Below are 19,980 nucleotides of genomic sequence, written 5' to 3' on the forward strand. Positions count from 1 at the left end.
GGGAAAGGTTTAGATGGATATGAACCAAATGCAGGCAGGTGGGACTAGTTCAGTTTGTGAACAAGGTTGGCATGGAATAGTTGGACCTAGGGATCTGTTTCCATGCTGTATGACTCTATGATTTCCCATGCACAAAGTTATGCTGACTATCCCTAATCAGTCCTTGCCTTTCCAAACGTATTAGTAGAAAGTGAGGACTACAGATGCTGGAGTCAGAGTCGAGAGTGTGATGCTGGAAGCACAGCAGGTCAAGCAGCATCCGAGGAGCAGGAGAGTCGACGTTTCAGGCATGAGCCCTTCATCAGGAATGTATGTAAATGTATATAAATCCTGTCCCTCAGAATCTCCTCCAACAACTTATCCACCAATCTGTAGGTCCCTGGCTTTTCCTTCTCGCCTTCCAAATCATGCAATGTTTTCAAGGAGTTAGATGTAGTTCTTAAGAGTTGAAAGGATCAAAGTCTATGGGGAGAAAGTGGAAACAAAACAATGAGTTAATGATCAGTTATGATCATATTGAGTGGCAGAGTAGACCCAGAGAGCTGAATAGCCTATTCCTGCTCCCATTTTTTGTTTCAATCGTGAGGGGATTAGTGCGAATGTGGAATGCAGACCACAATCGAATGAGTCAGGATCTTGTTGAGTAGGCAAACAGCCGAGGGGCCAAATCACTCAGTCCTGCTCTTGCTTCCTTTCTGATAATATTATTGAAAAAAAGGTTAATAAATAAGGTGAAATCATTAGGCGAAAGTGAGAACTGCATATGCTGGATATCAGAGGAGCTCATTCCTGATGAAGGGCTTTTGCCCGAAACGTCAACTTTCCTGCTCCTCGGATGTTCCCGACCTGCTGTGCTTTTCCAGCACCACTCTAATCTTAACTAAGGTGAAAACATTAATACCATCAATGGGAGAAGTTAAGATGAAGACACACTTTTTGATATAGAGTACCATGCCGCTTTGTCATAAAAATATACAAGTCGTCTTTAAAAACTTCAAATTCTCTGTTTCAAAGGCAGCACAGTGGTTAACACGAAAGGTTCAATTCTAAGTAGTGGAGTTTGCACATTCTCCCCGTGTCCATGCGAGGATTTCCGCTGGGTACTTTGATTTCCTTCCCCAGACCAAAATGTACATGTTAGGTGGATTGGCTATGTTACATCCAGGGATGTGCAGGATAGGTGAATTAGCCACAACAAATGCGCGGTTACGGGTGAAGGTTAGATCTAGATGGGATGCTCTTTGAGGGGTTAATACACATGAGAGGGCTGAATGACCTCTTCTGCAATACAGGGATTCAATGTTCAAAATGCCCAACGCTGTAAACACAGTCAGCGTTCGCACACACGCCACTGCTACTGCTCGGCTTTGCGCATGTGTAGCACGTTGTAGCTCCCCCTAACGTCTGGTACTGGGCTTGTGTGCTCAACTATTGACTAAACATAACAGACGGGGTCGGAGAAATCAGAATTTCGGCTGCAGTGACCCTTCCGAGTAAACCTTGCCTGCCAGGCCTACTGTGCTATTTTAAATTTCTATTTTTAGTTTTTGGTTTATAGTTCTTTCGATTTTTATTTCGTATCGAACGTGCAACTTGAACGCAAACAGTGAGGGATCGGTGCTTAGGTGTGGAGCGGGGTTTATTCAGAAGCAGAATCTGAAGAGGACGACGTTAGCGTGCATCGACGTGGTCAGTGAGTGGGCGTGGCTGGTGGGACATGTGGGTGCGGTTAGTCTGTATGGGCAGGGTCAGAGTGTGGGGGCGGTGCAGGGACGGTTGGCAGGTTCAGTGTGGGGCGGGGCTGGAGTGTGATCCGTTTAGAGGGGCGGACTGGCATCTGGAGGCAGGAGCAGTGTGGAGGGGCGGGGTCGGAGTTGGACCTGAGTGGGCGGAGTTGGCGTGGAGGGGCGGGGTCGGAGTGGAGGGGTGGGGTCGGAGTGGACCTGAGTGGGCGGAGTTGGCGTGGAGGGGCGGGGTCGGAGTTGGACCTGAGTGGGCGGAGTTGGCGTGGAGGGGCGGGGTCGGAGTTGGACCTGAGTGGGCGGAGTTGGCGTGGAGGGGCGGGGTCGGAGTGGAGGGGTGGGGTCGGAGTGGACCTGAGTGGGCGGAGTTGGCGTGGAGGGGCGGGGTCGGAGTTGGACCTGAGTGGGCGGAGTTGGCGTGGAGGGGCGGGGTGGGAGTTGGACCTGAGTGGGCGGAGTTGGCGTGGAGGGGCGGGGTCGGAGTGGAGGGGTGGGGTCGGAGTGCAGCTGAGTGGGCGGAGTCGGTATGGGGGCGGGACAACAGGCCGACGTGGCCGGTCCGAATCCTCAGTGACGGTTAGTAGTGAGTCTGGACTCGTTCCCTCGCCCGCTGGTGATCTAGGGCTCGGCCTCGTCTCTGGACTGAAGGAGTGAGGTGAGGTTGACCGTCTATTCCCCCCTGTCTCAGCTGGAGCCCGGTGCTCGCAGCTTCCAGGATGAGGAGTCGAAGTAATTCCGGGGTGAGATTGGACTATTATGGACGACTTGTAAACAACACTATCCTGTGTCACCAGGTGGGTACATTACTATCCATTGACCTGTTTACCTGATGCAATTTATAGGAACCACCTCTAGCTTTAATGATCAATATGAAAGGGACGCAGAAATACTTCATGCAAATTAATCATACAACCTCATGATGAAAGCGCGATGTTTTAAAGCGGTGACCGAGGTTAAAGAGGTTTTTATTTAGGAGTGAAGGGGTGGGACTAGGTTGGGTTGGGATATCTGGTCGGCATGGACGGGTTGGACCGAAGGGTCTGTTTCCATACTGTACATCTCTATGTTCTCTCTCGATCCCTCTCAGAGCTTGTGCGACATTTCCAAACTTCAGTGACGCTGTCATTTCCAACAGGTGTTTGACTCACCAGTGATATGAACCGTTACTGTCTCTTTGGTCGGATTTATCTTGTTTTCTCTCCCTTTGGGGTATGGGAAGTATATTTCAAGTTTATTTCTTAACCACAACGATGTCCAAATGTTGGGCCAACTTTCTACCTAGGTGCCAGCCCACAATTAACTTGACGTTCTCAGGCTCTTGGAAGCACTGCATTGTTCGTCACTAGGAGGATTAAAGCCAAATATGTCATGTTGGATGGGGTCATATATAGGCCAGTCTAGTGATTCGAAGTTGGATCTTGACGGTAATCCAAGTTTCATAATTATGTTTTTATGTGAACACCCGGCTGAAATAGAATGCAGAGAGTCTGTTGGGAAGAATGCACAGTTGATAGGGCAAAGGGAAGGGTTAGTGTGTGTCTGTTTCAATAATTTGGAGTGTCAGGAATAAGAGTGATGAATTTGGAGCACTTGGAAACACAATGTTGTGGCCATAACAGAGACATAAACTTCACAAGGACAGGAATGGTTGTTGGATGTTCCAGGGTTTAGATCTTTTAAAAAGAAAAGGGGGGAGGGGGTAGTGTTGTTACTTAGAGAGTTGTTGAGGAGGGTTTGGCTGCTGAGTCAGTATGGATGGATGTCAGTAACAGGAAAGGAGCAGTCACTTTATTGGGTGTTTTCTATAGACCCCCCAATAACAGCAGAGAGATGGAAATAGCAGAACTTGGAAAGGTGCAAATATAACAGTTGTTGTTATGGGTAATTTCAACGTCCCCAGTATTGGAATCTCGTTAGTGCAGATGGTCTGGATGGACCCAATTTTGTCAAGTGTGTCCGAGAGGGATTCCTGACTCAATATGTAGAAAGGCCGATTGGGGGGAGGCCATATTAGATTTGGTGCTTGGCAAGGTGCCCAATCTCTCAGTGGGAGAGCATTTTGTGAGTGACCATAACTGCCTCACCTTTACCAGAGTCATGGAAAGAGATAGGAGCAGACAGTATGGGAAGGTATTTAATTGGGGCAACGTATTTAATTATTCTGCTATTAGACAGGAGCTGTGGAGTATAAATTGGGAACAATTGTTCTACAGGAAAGGCATAACAGAGAAGTGGGGGCTGTTTAAGGAGCACTTGTTGCAAATGTTGGATAACTTTGTCCAACTGGGACAGGCAAGGAATGGTAAGGTGGAGGAACCTGGGATGACGAGCAGAGGAGCTTCTCATTAAAAGGAAGAGGAAGCTTACTTAAGGTTGAGGAAGCAAGAATCTGGCACCACTTTAGGGGATTACAGGGTAACTAGGAAAGAACTCAAAAATGGACCGAGGACAGCAAAAAGGGGGCATGAGAAAGTCTTGGCGGGAAGGATTAGAGAAACCCAAAGGCATTCTAGACTTAGGTGAGGAATAAGAGAATGATCAAAGAGAGAATAGGGCCGATCAGGGATAGTGGAGAGAACTTGTGCCTGGAGTCTGAAGAGGTAGGGGAGGCCAGATATATCCAAGGGTCTAGATTAGAGTGGTGCTAGAAAAGCACAGCAGGTCAGGCAGCATCTGAAGAGCACGAAAATCGATGTTTCGGGCAAAAGCCCTTCATCAGGAATAGAGGTAGGGTGCCTGCAGAGTGGGGAGACAAATGAGGGGGGGGGGGGGGTGGGGGTGGCGAGAAAGTAGCATAGAGTACAATAGGTGAATGGGGGTGGGGATGGAGGTAATAGGTCAGAGACGAAGGTGGGGGAAGGTAGCAAAGAGTACAATGGGTGAATGGGGGTGGGGATGAAGGTGATAGGTCAGAGAGGAGGGTGGAGTGGATAGGTGGAAAGGAAGATAGGCAGATAGGACGGTGGTGGGGCGGTGCTGAGCTGGAATGTTGGAGCTGGGGTTACGACAGGAAGTGAGGAATGAGATTGCTGTGCCTCTGGTGATGATCTTTACATCCTCACTCTCCATGGGAGTAGTACTGGATGATTGGAGGGAGGCAAATGTTGTTCCTCAGTTCAAGAAAGGGAATAGGGATATTCCTGGGAATTACACACCAGACCGTCTTATGTCTGTGATAAGCAAGGTACTGGAAAAGGTTCTGAGATATAGGATTTATGACTGTTTGGAAAAATATACTTTGATTAAAGATTGTCACCACGACTTTCTGAGGGGCAGGTCATGCCTCATACACCTTATTGAGTTCTTTGAGGATGTGACGAGACAATTTGTCAAAGATCGAGCAGTGGATGTGGTGTATATGGCTTTCAGTAAGGCATTTGATAAGGTTCCCCATGGTAGGCTCATTCAGCAAGTTAGGATGTATGGGATACAGGGAGACTTGGCTGTCTGGATACAGAATTGGCTGGCCGAAAGAAGGCAGCGAGTAGTAGTGGATGGAATATATTCTGTCTGGAGGTCAGTGACCATGGTGTCCTGCAGGGATCTGTTCTTGGGCCTCTGTTCTTTGAAGTTTTTATAAATGACTTGGATGAAGAAATGGAAGGGTGGTTTTAGTAAGTTTGTTGATGACATAAAGATAGTGTTAAAGGCTGTTGCAGGCTACAATATGATATTGACAGGATGCAGAGCTGGGATGAGAAGTGGCAGATGGAGTTCAACCTGGATAAATGTGAAGTGATTCATTTTGGAAGATCAAATTTGAATGCTGAATACAGGGTTAAAGATGATTCTTGGCTGTGTGGAACAGAGGGATTTTGGGATCCATGTACATAGATCCCTCAAAATTGCCACCCAATTTGACAGGATTGTTAAGTAGGCGTATGGTGTTTTGGCTTTCATTAACAGAGGGATTGAGTTTAAGAGCTGTGAGGTTTTGCTGCAGCTCTATAAAACCCTGGTTAGACCACACTTGGAATATTATGTCCAGTTTTGGTTGCCTCAATATAGGAAGAATGTAGATGCTTTAGAGAGAGTACAAAGGAGATTTACCAGGATGCTTGTCTTATGAAGAGAGATTGAGTGAGCTCAGCCTTTTCACACTGGAGAGAAGGAAGAGAGGTGACATGGTAGAGGTGCACATGGTAATGAGAGGCAGAGATAAAGTAGAGAGCCAGAGACTTTTCCCCAGGGCTGAAATGGCTGTCACTTGGGGTCATAATTTTAAGATGATTGGAGGAAGGTTCAGGGAAAATACCAGGGGTAGGTACTTTACACAGAGAGTTGTGGGTACGTGGAATGCATTGCCAGCAGTGGTGGTAGAGTCAGAGACATTAGGGACATAAGTGACTGCTGGACAAGCACATGGATGGCAGGAAGTTGAGGGGTGTATAGATTCGGTTGATCTTAGATGAAGATAAATGCTAAGCATAACACTGTGGGCTGAAGTGCCTTTATTGTGCTCTACTATTCCCTGTTCTATGGATTTATAGTAATCCACACAAATCACACCTGTTTTTATCATGCATCCAGTACCTTTATGGCTAGAGTATTGCACTTACAATCTAGATAGGGGCATGCATTATTCTTTTTCAATTGTAGCCAATGATTTGAAAACAAAAACTTGCAATTCAGTGTTCCTTGAGGTAAAACAGCATTCCTTTGCTGATTTGTGTTCTCTACAATCTGAAATATATTTCAAATAGGCTGTGTACTGATAAGAATTGATATATGAACCTTAAATTTTATGTATCTAGTTAGTTGAAATAACCTGTTCACATGAATTTCAACCTGTAAATTACTTATATTAAGTTTTCATTTTTAGAATAAAAAGTTTAAATTCTCATGTGACAAGTAAAATTTGTGTTTAGCAAGTACCAGACAGTGACTATTTTCAAGAAGAAAGAATTCTAGCCACTCTTCTTGACATCCGACAGATGATGATTGAGGATTTCTCCACTATTGATATTCTGAGGCTTGATATTGGTCAGAACGTAATTGCAGGAGACATATAAATACTATGACTACAAGACAAATGGGCTGGGTATTCAATATATTTCTTGACTTGCTAAAGCTTTTGCCACCTTTAATATACAAGCCAGGAACATGATAGAAGTCTTACTTGCCTGGATGAGTGCAGCTTTCATAATAATCAAAGCTTAACACCATCCACAGCAAAGCAGCCTGCTTAACAGACAGCTCTTCCACCATTTTAAATGCTCACTCCTTTCTTTATTGCCATACTGTGACTGCAGTACCATGTACAGCTGGACTGCAACAACTCACCAGTACTTATTCTACAGTTCCTTTCAAATCCATGACCTTTATTGAAAAGAACAAGGGTGACAGGTCCATGAGAAAACTGTCAGCTGCAGGTTCACTTTCAATTTCCACAATATCCTGACTTTCAACTATTTTGCCTGCTATTCCTTTACTATTGCTGTGCCTCCCTCAATATCACTAGGTATACCTACACCACAAGAACCATAGTTCAACAGAGCAGCTTTTTAACCCATGGTTAAAAATGGGTGAAAAATCCTGATCTTGCCAGTGATACTCATTGCATGAATGAAAGAAATACTAATAACATCAGGGAGCTGATTAAGTCTAAGTCTATTGTGATGCATTGAAGACTTATGAAATTTTGGTAAGTTCCTAGGAACAGACCTTGGCTCAGTTTGGGGGTGAACTTGCAGGGATGTGCTGCAAAATATGTTAATGGAAATGTTGCCATATTAATTTTAGATTTTTGAGCTACATGCAGACAAATTTCCATCTTGCTTCCTCCAATCTCTTCTTGTGCATTGAGTTTACAGCTCTTACTCTAACCTCTATTATTTGAACTGTTGGCTCATTATTCAAAGATACGTGTAAAATTTGATCTTGTTAATCACCTCTGTGATAGTCATTGGCTGCTAAACAAATTCTTTCACAATACAACTAGTAACAATGGAATTATCATTGAAGGCATTCTCTTTTATTCTTCTGCACTAACACGTAGTGAAATAATATCCAATGAAGCTAATGTCTGTTCGAACTATGGGAAAACATCTCTCCATCTCAGTTAGTATCATTTAATCATAAGATGTCAGCTATAGTCTTTGTGTTGTAAATACCTTTGTAATTCAATGTCATCCACTATGAGCAAAAGAAAAAAAGTTTTTGAATAATAAGGCTTTAATCACATAAAAAGCTATCTGTGAATTGCCCGTGGAAACCGAAGCTTTGATGAATGTTACGTCCTGCTGTGTACGTCATTAAATCTCGATGTGAAGTTCATTCCAAATTATGAAGGTATTTTTCATTTCAAAAATCAAAAAAAGTTGAAGTAGAAGAAATTAAATTTCAAGAAATGATTTTAAAGCAAAATTCTAAAACATTTTAAAAATCTGCTTGATTGAGTTGGTGATGTTCAAATTAATTTGGCATAAGCTTGAGAGAACAAACACAAAGCTTTTGAAATCACCAGAATTTTGGGCACAATTTACTTCTGGATCCCCAATTGCAGCCAAAGTGAGAATTCCAAAACCAGTTTTCAGTGCTAGCTGTGTGCAGGGAGGATTGTAATTGGGCTGAAGGTCACTGGATAAGCAAGTAGGGTAATAAAGAATGAACTAACTTCCCTGTTCCTAATCAGTTAGCTAGCTAATTTGGCTGTAAATTACATATATGCATAATGGATTATTGATGCATTGCCTTCTGTCCAAAACCCAGATGGTCTTGCCATATTACCTGCTAAAGTGAGTTGTCTGTTTAACTTTGGAAAGTTGTCTAACAGGCAATATTTAAAGGTGAGTGTACAAAATTCACAAAGCGAGAGAGATTTGAAATGTAAAAATGTTTATTCCAAAATCAGATTGCAAATGCCATTAGAATTACTGTCTGTATCGGTGGAAAAATAATCACTTATGATTTATTTATTCCTCTTATGAAGCAATCAGATGAATAGTCCAGAAAGAGAATTGATCATAATATAAGAAAATAATAGCATGCAGAAAATATGATGGTAGTGCTGTGAGAATAGCTCTTGTGTGTAGATTGTGGAAGCAAAATAGTTTTACTTTGAACCGAATGAACTTTCCTTATTTCCAGGCTACCTATTCTTGGGTCTGCACTTATATTATGTGGACCCAAGACTAGGAGGATGCTTGGAAATATTGGTCCTATTTGCTCCTGGATTTCCAATTTCCCCAAACTTGAAAATTTCAAGCCCAGATATTAGCACTAGCAATGTGAATGGAGGATTACAGTTGGGCTCAGGCTCACTATTTTTACACTAAATACAAATGCATTCTGATTTTAAAAATGAATTTTCTCATCTCTAATCATACTGAGATGGTGCATTTTGTAGCCACAGCTTAGAATATTGACTGAAAATTGTTCCAAGCTAAACATACTGGTTACCTTGGCTAATGCTTTCAATATTGCAATGTTATACCCTCCTGAAAATGACCTGATTATTTCTGCTTCAGTATATTATACACTTGTGTCATTAGCATCAAAGCGACAGTTTTGTGCTTGGCAGACATGGATACATAATACATATAGTACGCTGTAATTGATGTTAATAGGATTGTGTAAACATCTGCATATTAACATATTTAGTATGTTAATACTTAGAATGTGACACTACACTGCAGTAATAGTGAATATACAACTGTATGAATTAGGAGGAGGAATTTGCTTGCTTTGCCATTCAACAAGATGATCACTGATCTGATAACTTAATTCCATATTCTTAGTCTACCCCTGATGACCACTGACTTCCTGGTTTGGCAGAAATTTATGTGCCTTTGCTTAAAAATATTCAGCAACCCCACTTCCATCACTCTTTGGGGAAGAGAGTTCCAAATAGAGTCATAGAGATGTACAGCATGGAAACAGATTCTTTCGTCAATGCCGACCAGATATTCTAAATTAATCTAGTCCCATTTGCCAGGATGTGACCCATACCCCTCTAAACCCTTCCTATTCATTTACCCATCCAGATGCCTTTTAAATTTTGTTACTAAACCAGCGTCCACCACTTCCTCCAGCAGTTTAATCCATTCACACATCACCCGTTAGGACTTTTTTAAATGTCTCCCCTCTCACCTTAAATCTATGCCCTGTAGTTTTGGTCTTCCCCACCCCGGGGTAAAGATCTTGTCAATTTACCCTATCTATGCCCTTCATCATTTTATAAACCTCTATAAGGTCACCCCTCAGCCTCTGGCGCTCAGGGGAAAATAGCCCGGGCCTATTCAGCCTCTTCCAAAGCTTTTCCAACCCTGGCAACATCCTTGTTAATCTTTTCTGAACTCTTGTAAGTTTCGCAACATCTGGGAGACCATGCAGTATTCTAATAGTGGCCTAACCAAAGTCCTGTACAGTCACAACATGACCTCCTAACTTCTATACTCAACACACTGTGTTTTCAAATAAACATGTTGGACTATAACCTGGTGTTGTGTGATTTTTAATTCTGACTAATAAAGGAAAGAATACCAATCGTCATCTTCACCATCTTACCTACCTGCAATTCCACTTTCAAGGAGCTATTAACCTGCACTCCAAGGTTTGTTTGTTCAGCAACACTCCCGAGGACCTTACCATTAAGTATATAAGTCCTGCTGTGATTTACCTTTCTAAAATGCAACACTTCACATTTTATCTAAATTAAACTCCATCTACCACTCCTCAGTCCATTGGCCTATCTGATCAAGATCCCATTGTACTGTGAGGTAACCTTCTCCGCTGTCCACTATACCTCCAGTTTTGGTGTCATGTGCAAACTTATTAACTAGAACTCTAATGTTTCCATCCAAATCATTTATATAAATGACAAAAAATAGTGAACCTAGCATCAACACTTGTGGCACACCACTAGTCACAGGCCTCCAGTCGGAAAAGCAACCCTCCACCACCACCCTCTGTCTTATATCTTCGAGACAGTTCTGTATCCAAATGGCTAGTTCTCCCTGTATTCCATGTGAGCTAACCTTGCTAACCAGTCTACCATGAGGAACCCTTGTTGAACACCTTACTGAAGTTCATATAGATCACATCCACTACTGTCCTCATCAATCCTCTTTGTTACTTCTTCAAAAAAGCTCAATCACGATTTCCCACGCACAAAGCCATGTGTACTATCCCTAATCAGTCCTTGCCTTTCCAAATACATGTAAGTCCTTTTCCTCAGGATTCCCTGCAACAACTTACCCACCACTGATGTCGGGCTCACTGGTCTGTAGTTCCCTCGCTTTTCTTTATCATCTTTCTTAAATACTCATAACCCTCTGATAGAAAAAAACTTTTAAAATGAAGTATCTGTATGTCATTTCACAATAGGGCTTTGATCCTTCTCTTAAACAGATGTGAATTTATTGACATTTTGCTTAAAGTTGATTATTTAAATCCTTTTATTTTGTAGAATACTGTAACTGGATTACTGCCTGCGAGCACTGACCAGCAGGATGCTTGGATTCGTGATAATGTGTACAGCATCCTGGCAGTATGGGGCCTTGGAATGGCATATCGCAAAAATGCTGACCGAGATGAGGATAAAGCAAAAGCTTATGAGCTTGAGCAGGTGAGTAGCTGAATATAAATGGTAGCTATTATTACAAAATGGGTTGAAGTAGAGGTTGGAATATAGGGCTGTACTCCTGCAAGCAACATTTTAAGAAAAAGGTTTCCCTTACTCCTACCAGTAATGAAATGACAGAAGAGGTAAGATTTGATAAATCAGTAATTCTGTCTTCTACATAGAAGACTCACCTCGACTACTTTCGTCTATTCCAAACTTAGTACGTAACCTTTTATTTAGTCTGATCCTTGTTCACTGAAGTGGCATGGTATTTCTTTCATAAGTTAACTACTTTTGAGTGATATTCAAACTTCTGTCAGATTAAAGTTTCCTTTGCTTAATCCTGTTAATCCAATTCACTTTTAAGCTAAAATCTCAGTTTTCATATATTTCAACCTTTGTATTTCAGTAATGAATCAGTTGTTTTAATCAATGGTCTGCTAGACCTACGGAGAACAGAAGTTTGTTGCTGTTAATGGACTTTTGAGGAAAAGGCTTACTCGTAGGCTGAATAACAGTAAAGAAAACTTGACCAGACTCTGGCTGTTCAATGGCTAATGGAATAACTGCATTTCGGACTGAGTACCCTACTCAGTTAGGAAATCAAGAACATGTTTTCAATCAAGAAGTACCTCGTTTGAGTAAAAGAATAAATATGTTGCATTTTCTGGAAATAAATGTCACCAGTCTGCAAGATTCTGAGTTTGTTGTATGGCTGAGTTATCTGATCTCTGCAATGGTGGTGATAAGAAACCCCAGATGCCCTTGGCATCTCTAGAATGAGGAAGAATCACCATGATTCTTCCAGATGACTGACTATTGATGTCTGTTGGAAATTGCATTTGTGAGAGTACAAAATGAGAGCAAGTTCTGTCTCAACTATGATACATCCTGTGTCTAAACAAACAGCTTACAGTCTAAGTTCACATGAAAAAGGCTGCTTGTATGGAACTTTAGAAAACTGCTAATGCATCTCGAACAGGATCCAGCAATGGGAAAAAGGAACCTGTTTGCAGTAATATGTTAAATTGCCCCTCACCATTCCTACAATTTATCTTTACCTGTGAAGACAGTTTAAGTGAAAGAATCTCCAATGAATGAATTGAATAGAAGCACCTGCATGTAAAATAGAGAAAGATATAATTGGAGCAAAAAAAAAGTTTTGTATGCTGAATATTTTTGTTGTTATCAACTTATTCTAAAGTAAATGTTAAGAATCTTCATTTGTTCGTTTGCTTACTATACTTTCCAAGCTAAAGTTCTTCTATATTGGATCTGCCAAAGTGGTTGTAACTTAATCTCTGCAAAGTGTCATCTCTGAATAGTTTGAAAATGTCATGTGAAAGCTGAGGTGGGTACAGCAGTGCCAGAAAAGGGCTGCTGGAGGGTTATGGCCTGATAGGAATTGCTGACTCCATGTAAATATGTACTGGTTTTTATTTCATCTTTCAGAGTGTGGTGAAACTGATGCGAGGGTTGCTACGCTGTATGATGAGACAGGTACAAGACCATTCTAGATTTCGCATCATATCTTGTGCTTGCAAAATAATTAGTCACATTTATCACTTAGAACTATTGTATCTTGACACGGGTTCTTCCAGCATAAACAGAGTGTGTAATTAAATTTAAACAAAACTAAAACACCGTTTTATGAAATGAATGGAGTTTTTGTGTTCTGTGTAAAATAGCTTAACAGGTACAACTTGAAAATTGAATGCTCATTTGGAATTTACTAGGTCTTCAGTTTGAATTTGAAGACTAATTGGTAGGATGATACGAGGAAAGGAATAGTAGCATGATATAATGACTTGGAGAAATGATTAACTAGGCTAATAAGACATCAGTTTTCACTCGTCTTCTAACAACAGACTGTTATATTGTTCTGTGATCGCTGAAATATGTAACTAGTTTGTGCAAATAGCTATTCTTCATGTTTGGAGCTACATAAAGGTTAGCCAAACTTTTTAACAGTGAGGACCTTTTATCTCAATCTCTGTTTAGTTCCTAACTGGTTTTCATGCATATCGTTTTTTTTAAGAATCAGCGCATAGTGGTCAGCTGGAGGAACCTATCTGAATATTTTCTTTATTATTAGACTTGGCAGATATGAAGCTAATTCTAAGACCCAGCCTACTATCTGTTACAATCATGCTTGAACTTTTAGGCCAATTTTAATTTGTCTTAGGAACTGTAGATATCAGCCAGGCAGAGAGTCAAAACTTTTCATGTGAAATTTTCAGGGGTTAGTGAAAGGTATTAAGATTGATCTATAGTTGATTTCTCATGATAATACAATTATTTTATGTACATAGAGAAATAAAGTTGAAAAATTCAAGTACACCCAGAGTACACAAGATGCCCTCCATGCTAAGTACAACACTGAAACATGTGCTACAGTGGTTCAAGATGATCAGTGGGGTCACCTACAAATTGATGCTACCTCCATCTTCCTGCTTTTTCTTGCACAAATGACTGCTTCAGGTAAGAAGAACTAACCAAAATTGCTCTGAAACATTGTCAGATTTCTAGCCAATTCTCAAATTATTGGTGATGATCCTAGTTTGCCTCTAAAGCTTTCTGACTATCGCATTTCCCAGTAGTTTATGCAACTACTTGTTTAGCATCAATTATTTATATATTGCTTCATTACTTTCTTCATATACTTGGTTTCGATTAACATTGAATTCTAACTCTTATTTCTGATTTCCTACATTTGCCTCATTCTTGAACGATTGTTTATTTCAATTCTGAATGAGTTCTTCTGGCAACAAAACAGTAACACAGCACCCTTCCTCTCTGCTGTATTTGCTTCATTACATCAAAGGGATGATATTGCTTTGCTGAGCAGCCTAATTACTAACTTCGAATAACTTCTAACTTGTGTGGTTGTTTTCAATCACACCAGCCTAGAAATTGGTTCTGCAATATTCAATTTTCAGACAGCATTCCGATATATTTGGACAGAGGAGAACTAGCTGTCTTACTATTCAAGGGCAAACAAGAGATGTCCTGTACCCATGCTCGACTAGTTCTTGAGGGGACCTCAAATTGATGTTAGAACCCTATCTTTCTTGTACATGCAAGGGGTCTAACTCTTGTTTGAGTTTCCATTGGTAAGATTGTCTATTCTTAACTATAACCAAAAAAAACTAGCTGGATTTGGAATTGAAAGAAACAGATGTGCTCCTCCTGAACTCATGTTAAAGGAACTGATCACCATCACCTCTGACTCTCCATCCTTCTGAACTCTGGGTTCCCAATCTCTGGTCCTTCATTTTCTTGTATCCACTATCTCCTAAAACACCCATAACACCCGTGTGAGCAGCAGGTAAATTTTCAACCACTTTTTGCTGATGGGCTTTGAGGTCATCTTGGGTCCGTTATTATTAACCCTGTATGCTCGAAGTGCTTCTAAATTTCTCACTATGCTGGATAAATCTAGTTTTAATCTCCTTCTGTGTTACAGTGTTACTTCTTTACATTGCATCAGGGCAGAGCAAAAAGAGACCGTGTTATTTAACATTTATGACTTTTCCATCATAAGAACAATGCCTGATGAATAAAGAGTTCTGTTTTCTGAGTTTCACTGATTTTGTATTAACTGACCATATTGATTGTGATTTTCCATTTTTGTACAGTCTGCAAGTCTAGGAATAGAAAGGAAAATGTCCTGATAATGTTAGCATCTTTTAGTTTTTGTTCTGAAATGTGACTTATTAAAAAGTATTGTAATGTGAGTGTATACTATTGAAAACTCTTGTGCGACAAATCAGATTTACTTCACTTGCTGTTACAGCTGGCAGATTGTGAACATGCATATGGTAAACTTTCAAAACCTTTACAATTTGTGTGATTTCTTCATTCTTGTTATTTTGTGGCTGATGTGGATCTGTCAATTGAGTATCTTGGTGGCTTTATTGTTATCAAAAATGCACAAATCATGTTACTTTTTGTTTAAAGAGGAAATGAAAGTTTTCCATTGTCTCCTGCTCTTTCTTTATGATATAGATTTTCACTTGATATCTTATGCTCCTCTGAGCCATTATGGCATTCATAACCTGACTTCTGCTCATAATGTTGAGATGTCAACTCTTTCAAGGTGTGACACAACCTCTGGTGAAATCTTTGTTTTAATTCCTTTCTGTTTCTGAGACAGGGAATTTGGTAACATGGAGTATGAAGCCTGAATAACTTGTGTTTTCAATAATCTCTGTCACACTCCTGTAGTCGAGCATTAGCCATCTTGGAGAAGCCCTCTTTGCATTATTCCAACGATAAGGTAGTTGGTTAGCTTGCTGGGCTCTTGGGTTATTATTCAGACGTTTTGTTACCATACTAGGTAATATCAGTATTGAGAGTATGTTGCTGGAAAAGCACAGCAGGTCAGGCAGCATCCGAGGAGCAGGAAGATTTGATGTTTTGATCAGTATGACTTCCGTGCAGTGCTGTTGTTCTGTCTCGCTTGGTTATTATGTGATCCAGTCTGTTGGGGTGAGCGTTACTTTTGGGCCTTCTCTTCAGCGGCTTGTACACTTGGTCTATCTCCTTCTGTCTGGTGGCCTTTTTGGTTGAAAACCAGGCTTCCAACCCTGGTCGGCCTGTCCTAAGATAGTAACTTTCTCTAGGATGCCAAGGGTCATGATTTAATGATGCCCATAGCCGCCTTCAAAAATACGTGTGGGAAATTGTGTGCCAAAAATCACAGTACTGGAACTCGACCAACGTACATTAGACTACTACTCTGGAGAAAGCCATCATCACAACACAAGACCAGAAAGAGACTTACACTGCAGGAGAAACTGGCTAAACTTAGACACGATACCAACAAAGACAACCCAGATACATGGATAAGATATCTATCTAATAGAACACTTAATGACACTGAGAAAGTTGTCTTAATACGCAGACTCAACTACAACCACACAGACACTGATAGAACTGACTTCCTGACTGTCCTAGAAGCAACACTGAAGACCAAAGAGCTTACAGATGAGACACAGCAGGCAATCTGACAAACTATAGACCCCACACTAACCCGGAAAAACGAGCGGAGCATCCTCAGCGCACTTGAAAGGACTCTAGGAAGACAAAAACATCATAATATTACCAGTGGTCAACGGAAAAATGACAGTTATAATGAATAGACAGGACTACATTGAGAAAGCACAGATGTTGCTGGACAATACTGAAACTTAACAATAGATGAAAATAGACCCAACACTGCAATTGGCTATAAGGATTACATACATGCTGAACAAACTTAAACAGGACAGATAACCAAAACAGGATGAAACTAGAAAGCTACCATACCCCTTTTACGAACCCCCGAAAGTACACAAACCAGACATCCCATTCAGACTCATAGTCTTGCAACTTGGTACACCAATGCACAAACAATCCAAGGAATTACAATGTAGACTGAAACACCACATTAGCAGGTTAATCCACTCCATTCACTTGGCCCAGGAATTCGTTGACAACCTCATGAGTACTAAAATTGACGAGGATGAAATATTCACCTCCATTTACATACCATGAGCCAAGGAAACAATTGCCACACTACTAGAGGATCCTGTGACAATGACTCCCAGCAACACCATTAGCACAGACAACATGTTCCAGCTACTTGACCTATGCCTTACCATCCACTTTGAATTCAAAGGCCAGATATACCAACAAGGCAACAGCACACCAATGAGTTCTCCCACCTCAGGATTAATAGCAGAAGCAGTCATGCAGAGATTTGAAAACATAGCCCTTCCCCTGATCCAACTGAAACTATGTATATGATACATGGATGACACATTTGCCATCATCAAATGTACTAGATGGAAGAAACATACTGCTTTATCAACAGTGTACATGTACTTACCAGTATCAAGTTTACCAGGGAGGAAGAGAACAACAAGCAACTTCCATTCTTAGATGTCATGATAGAACAGATGACCAACAGAGGATTTGCAACCAAAGTATACAGGAAGCTCACCCACATGGACCAGATCCTCAATTATAATAGCAATCACCCCAATGTCCACAAACTGAGCTGTCAAGGCACTATTTAAAAGAGCCGTGACACACTGCAACATATCAGAACTGCACAGAGAAGAAGAGGAACACTTAGACAAAGTCTTTGCTAACAACGGATACCCCATCAGCTTCATCTGCCAATGCCTGTCCAATAGACAACACCAAGAAGACACTGTACCTACCAACACACTGGTCACCCTACCCTACGTGAAGAACATACCAGAATTAACTCAGTATTATGGTGGTGCACCAACCAACAGCCACACAACACCAGCTGTTTACCAGGAATAAGATCCCATACCTGCAGCATGCAGGACCAATGTGGAATATAAAATCCCTTGCAACAACTGCAACAAGCACTACATTGGAGAAGAGGTAGAAAACTAGCCATCCAACTTCACAAACACCAACTGACTACTAAATGACATGATCCACTTCCCTCATCTCTGCATGCACAGACCAAGAGGGCCATCAATTAAACTATGATAAAGTTCCTAACCTCGGATAGGTCAACCAGAGATGTGCAAACGAGTTCTTAGAAGCCTGGCTTTCAACCAAAAAGGCCTTCAAGCCTAAACTCACAAAGATAGACCCAGTGTACAAACTGCTGCAGAAAAGACCCAGAAGTAATGCTCACCCCAACAGACCCGACCACACAAAAACCAAGTGTAACAGAGCAACAGCGCTTCACGGAACTCACACTGGTGATGATATCCAGTATTGTAATGAAATATTAGATTAGATTACTTACAGTGTGGAAACAGGCCCTTCGGCCCAACAAGTCCACACCGACCCGCTGAACATTTACCCTTCGCCTAACACTACGGGCAATTTAGCATGGCCAATTCACCTAACCTGCACATTTTTGGACTGTGGGAGGAAACCGGAGCACCCGGAGCAAACCCACACAGACAGGAGGAGAATGTGCAAACTCCACACAGTCAGTCGCCTGAGGCGGGAATTGAACCCGGGTCTCTGGCACTGTGAGGCAGCAGTGCTAACCACTGTGCCATCGTGCCGCCCACCATGCACTATAACCCAGCAGCTCAGTGAGCTAACCAACCACCTCATCCACAACCGGAGCTACAGTTTTTTGTGAAAACCTTATTCCAACTATCTGTGGCTATATTTTATTTTAATTTATGGTGTTTAAACATTTCTGATTCAATTACTTCAATATACTTGAAACTTTTTTCAAAAGGTGTATTATGGACCAGGCCAGACCCCTTCAAAACAATACAAGAAGGTAGCCCAGACCCTAACTTTGCTAGTTGTTTTAAGCAGGTGTAATGTGGATATTCCAGGAAGGATGCAGCTGGTCAAACCACTCCATTTTAAATGAAACAATTTATTTGCAAGATTACCAAAGGAAACGCAAACAAAAGAGAACAGAATACTGAATAACTTAACCTATTCGAAAACCCAACAGATTATCCCAATTTAATGATGCTATTTCCAATAATTGCAACAATTCCCATAAACATCCCTTGGTATAAAAACAAAATCAAACAGAATCTTACAGGAGAGAAGTCAGAGAGAGAGAGAGAGAGAGAGAGAAAGATCAGCCTGAACCTGCTTCTTTGGGTTCAGCAGCTTTTACGACACTACTTGTAAAAAAAAAAACCAAAACAGAGAGAGAGAGAATTGGCCACTCCCCTTTCATTGTACAAGTTTTTTTCAAAAACCTGAAAGCTTGTTGCCTGAGACAGTATCTGTTAGCTATAATCAAACTGGTTCTAAAATCCTTCAACTTTGACTTTTTGGCGTCTGTGTCTTTTAGAGTCATAGAGTCATAGAGATTTACAGCATGGAAACAGACCCTTCGGTCCAACCCGTCCAAGCCGACCAGATATCCCAATCCAATCTTGTCCCACCTGCCAGCACCCAGGTCATATCCCTCAATACCCTTCCTTTTCATATACCCATTCAAATGCCTCTTAAATGTTGCAATTGTACCAGCCTCCACCACTTCCTCTGGCAGCTCATTCCATACGCACACCACCATCTGCTTGAAAAAGTTGCCCCTTAGGTCTCTTTTATATCTTTCCTCTCTCACCCTAAACCTATGCCCTCTCGTTCTGGACTCCCCGACCCCAGGGAAAAGACTTTGCCTATTTATCCTATCCATACCCCTCATAATTTTGTAAACCTCTATAAGGTCACCCCTCAGCCTCTGACGCTCCAGGGAAAACAGCCCCAACCTGTTCAGCCTCTCCATATAGCTCAAATCCTCCAACCCTGGCAACATCCTTATAGATCTTTTCTGAACCCTTTCAAGTTTCGCAACATCTTTCCGATAGGAAGGAGACCCAGAATTGCACGCAATATTCCAACAGTGGCCTAACCACTGTCCTGTACAGCTGCAACATGACCTCCCAACTCCTGTACTCAATACTCTGACCAATAAAGGAAAGCATATTCTCAGGGGAAAAAAACCCACCAAGGACAGCATAACCTTGTTAAAGGAGCAGCATTGTTGCAGTTGTGTAAATATGTTGGCAACAATGATGATAAATGTAGAATAAGGTACCATGGTAAATGTATTTTTAAATGCCATTATTTACAGTTTTACAGGGTAATTGAAAGAAATAGAGTTCGGTCTCCAGTACTAGTAAAATTGTGTATTTCACATATAATAAAAGCTGA

The 19,980-nt window shown here is 41.4% G+C and overlaps 1 protein-coding gene across 9 annotated transcripts in view; it reads left to right on the forward strand.

Moving 5' to 3' along the window:
• Nucleotides 1-1,513: 1,513 nt before the first annotated feature.
• The window catches only part of phka1a (phosphorylase kinase, alpha 1a (muscle)), a 140,087-nt gene continuing 121,620 nt past the window's right edge, over nucleotides 1,514-19,980 (forward strand). For 8 of the 9 annotated variants that reach the window (XM_043704547.2, XM_043704549.2, XM_043704550.2 and 5 more), the window contains exons 1-4: nucleotides 2,307-2,536; nucleotides 11,152-11,310; nucleotides 12,760-12,807; nucleotides 13,620-13,788. In XM_043704547.2, coding sequence (XP_043560482.2) covers nucleotides 2,459-2,536; nucleotides 11,152-11,310; nucleotides 12,760-12,807; nucleotides 13,620-13,788 — 454 coding nt within the window. In that variant the 5' untranslated portion in view covers nucleotides 2,307-2,458. Of the gene's footprint in view, nucleotides 1,690-2,306; nucleotides 2,537-11,151; nucleotides 11,311-12,759; nucleotides 12,808-13,619; nucleotides 13,789-19,980 lie in introns of those variants that run through there. The other variant, XM_043704548.2, reaches the window with a different exon arrangement.

This window comes from Chiloscyllium plagiosum, unplaced genomic scaffold (genome assembly GCF_037043375.1).
Source record: "Chiloscyllium plagiosum isolate Xiang-an unplaced genomic scaffold, Cpla_swu_hap1 HiC_scaffold_11, whole genome shotgun sequence".
Classification (NCBI taxonomy): domain Eukaryota; kingdom Metazoa; phylum Chordata; class Chondrichthyes; order Orectolobiformes; family Hemiscylliidae; genus Chiloscyllium; species Chiloscyllium plagiosum.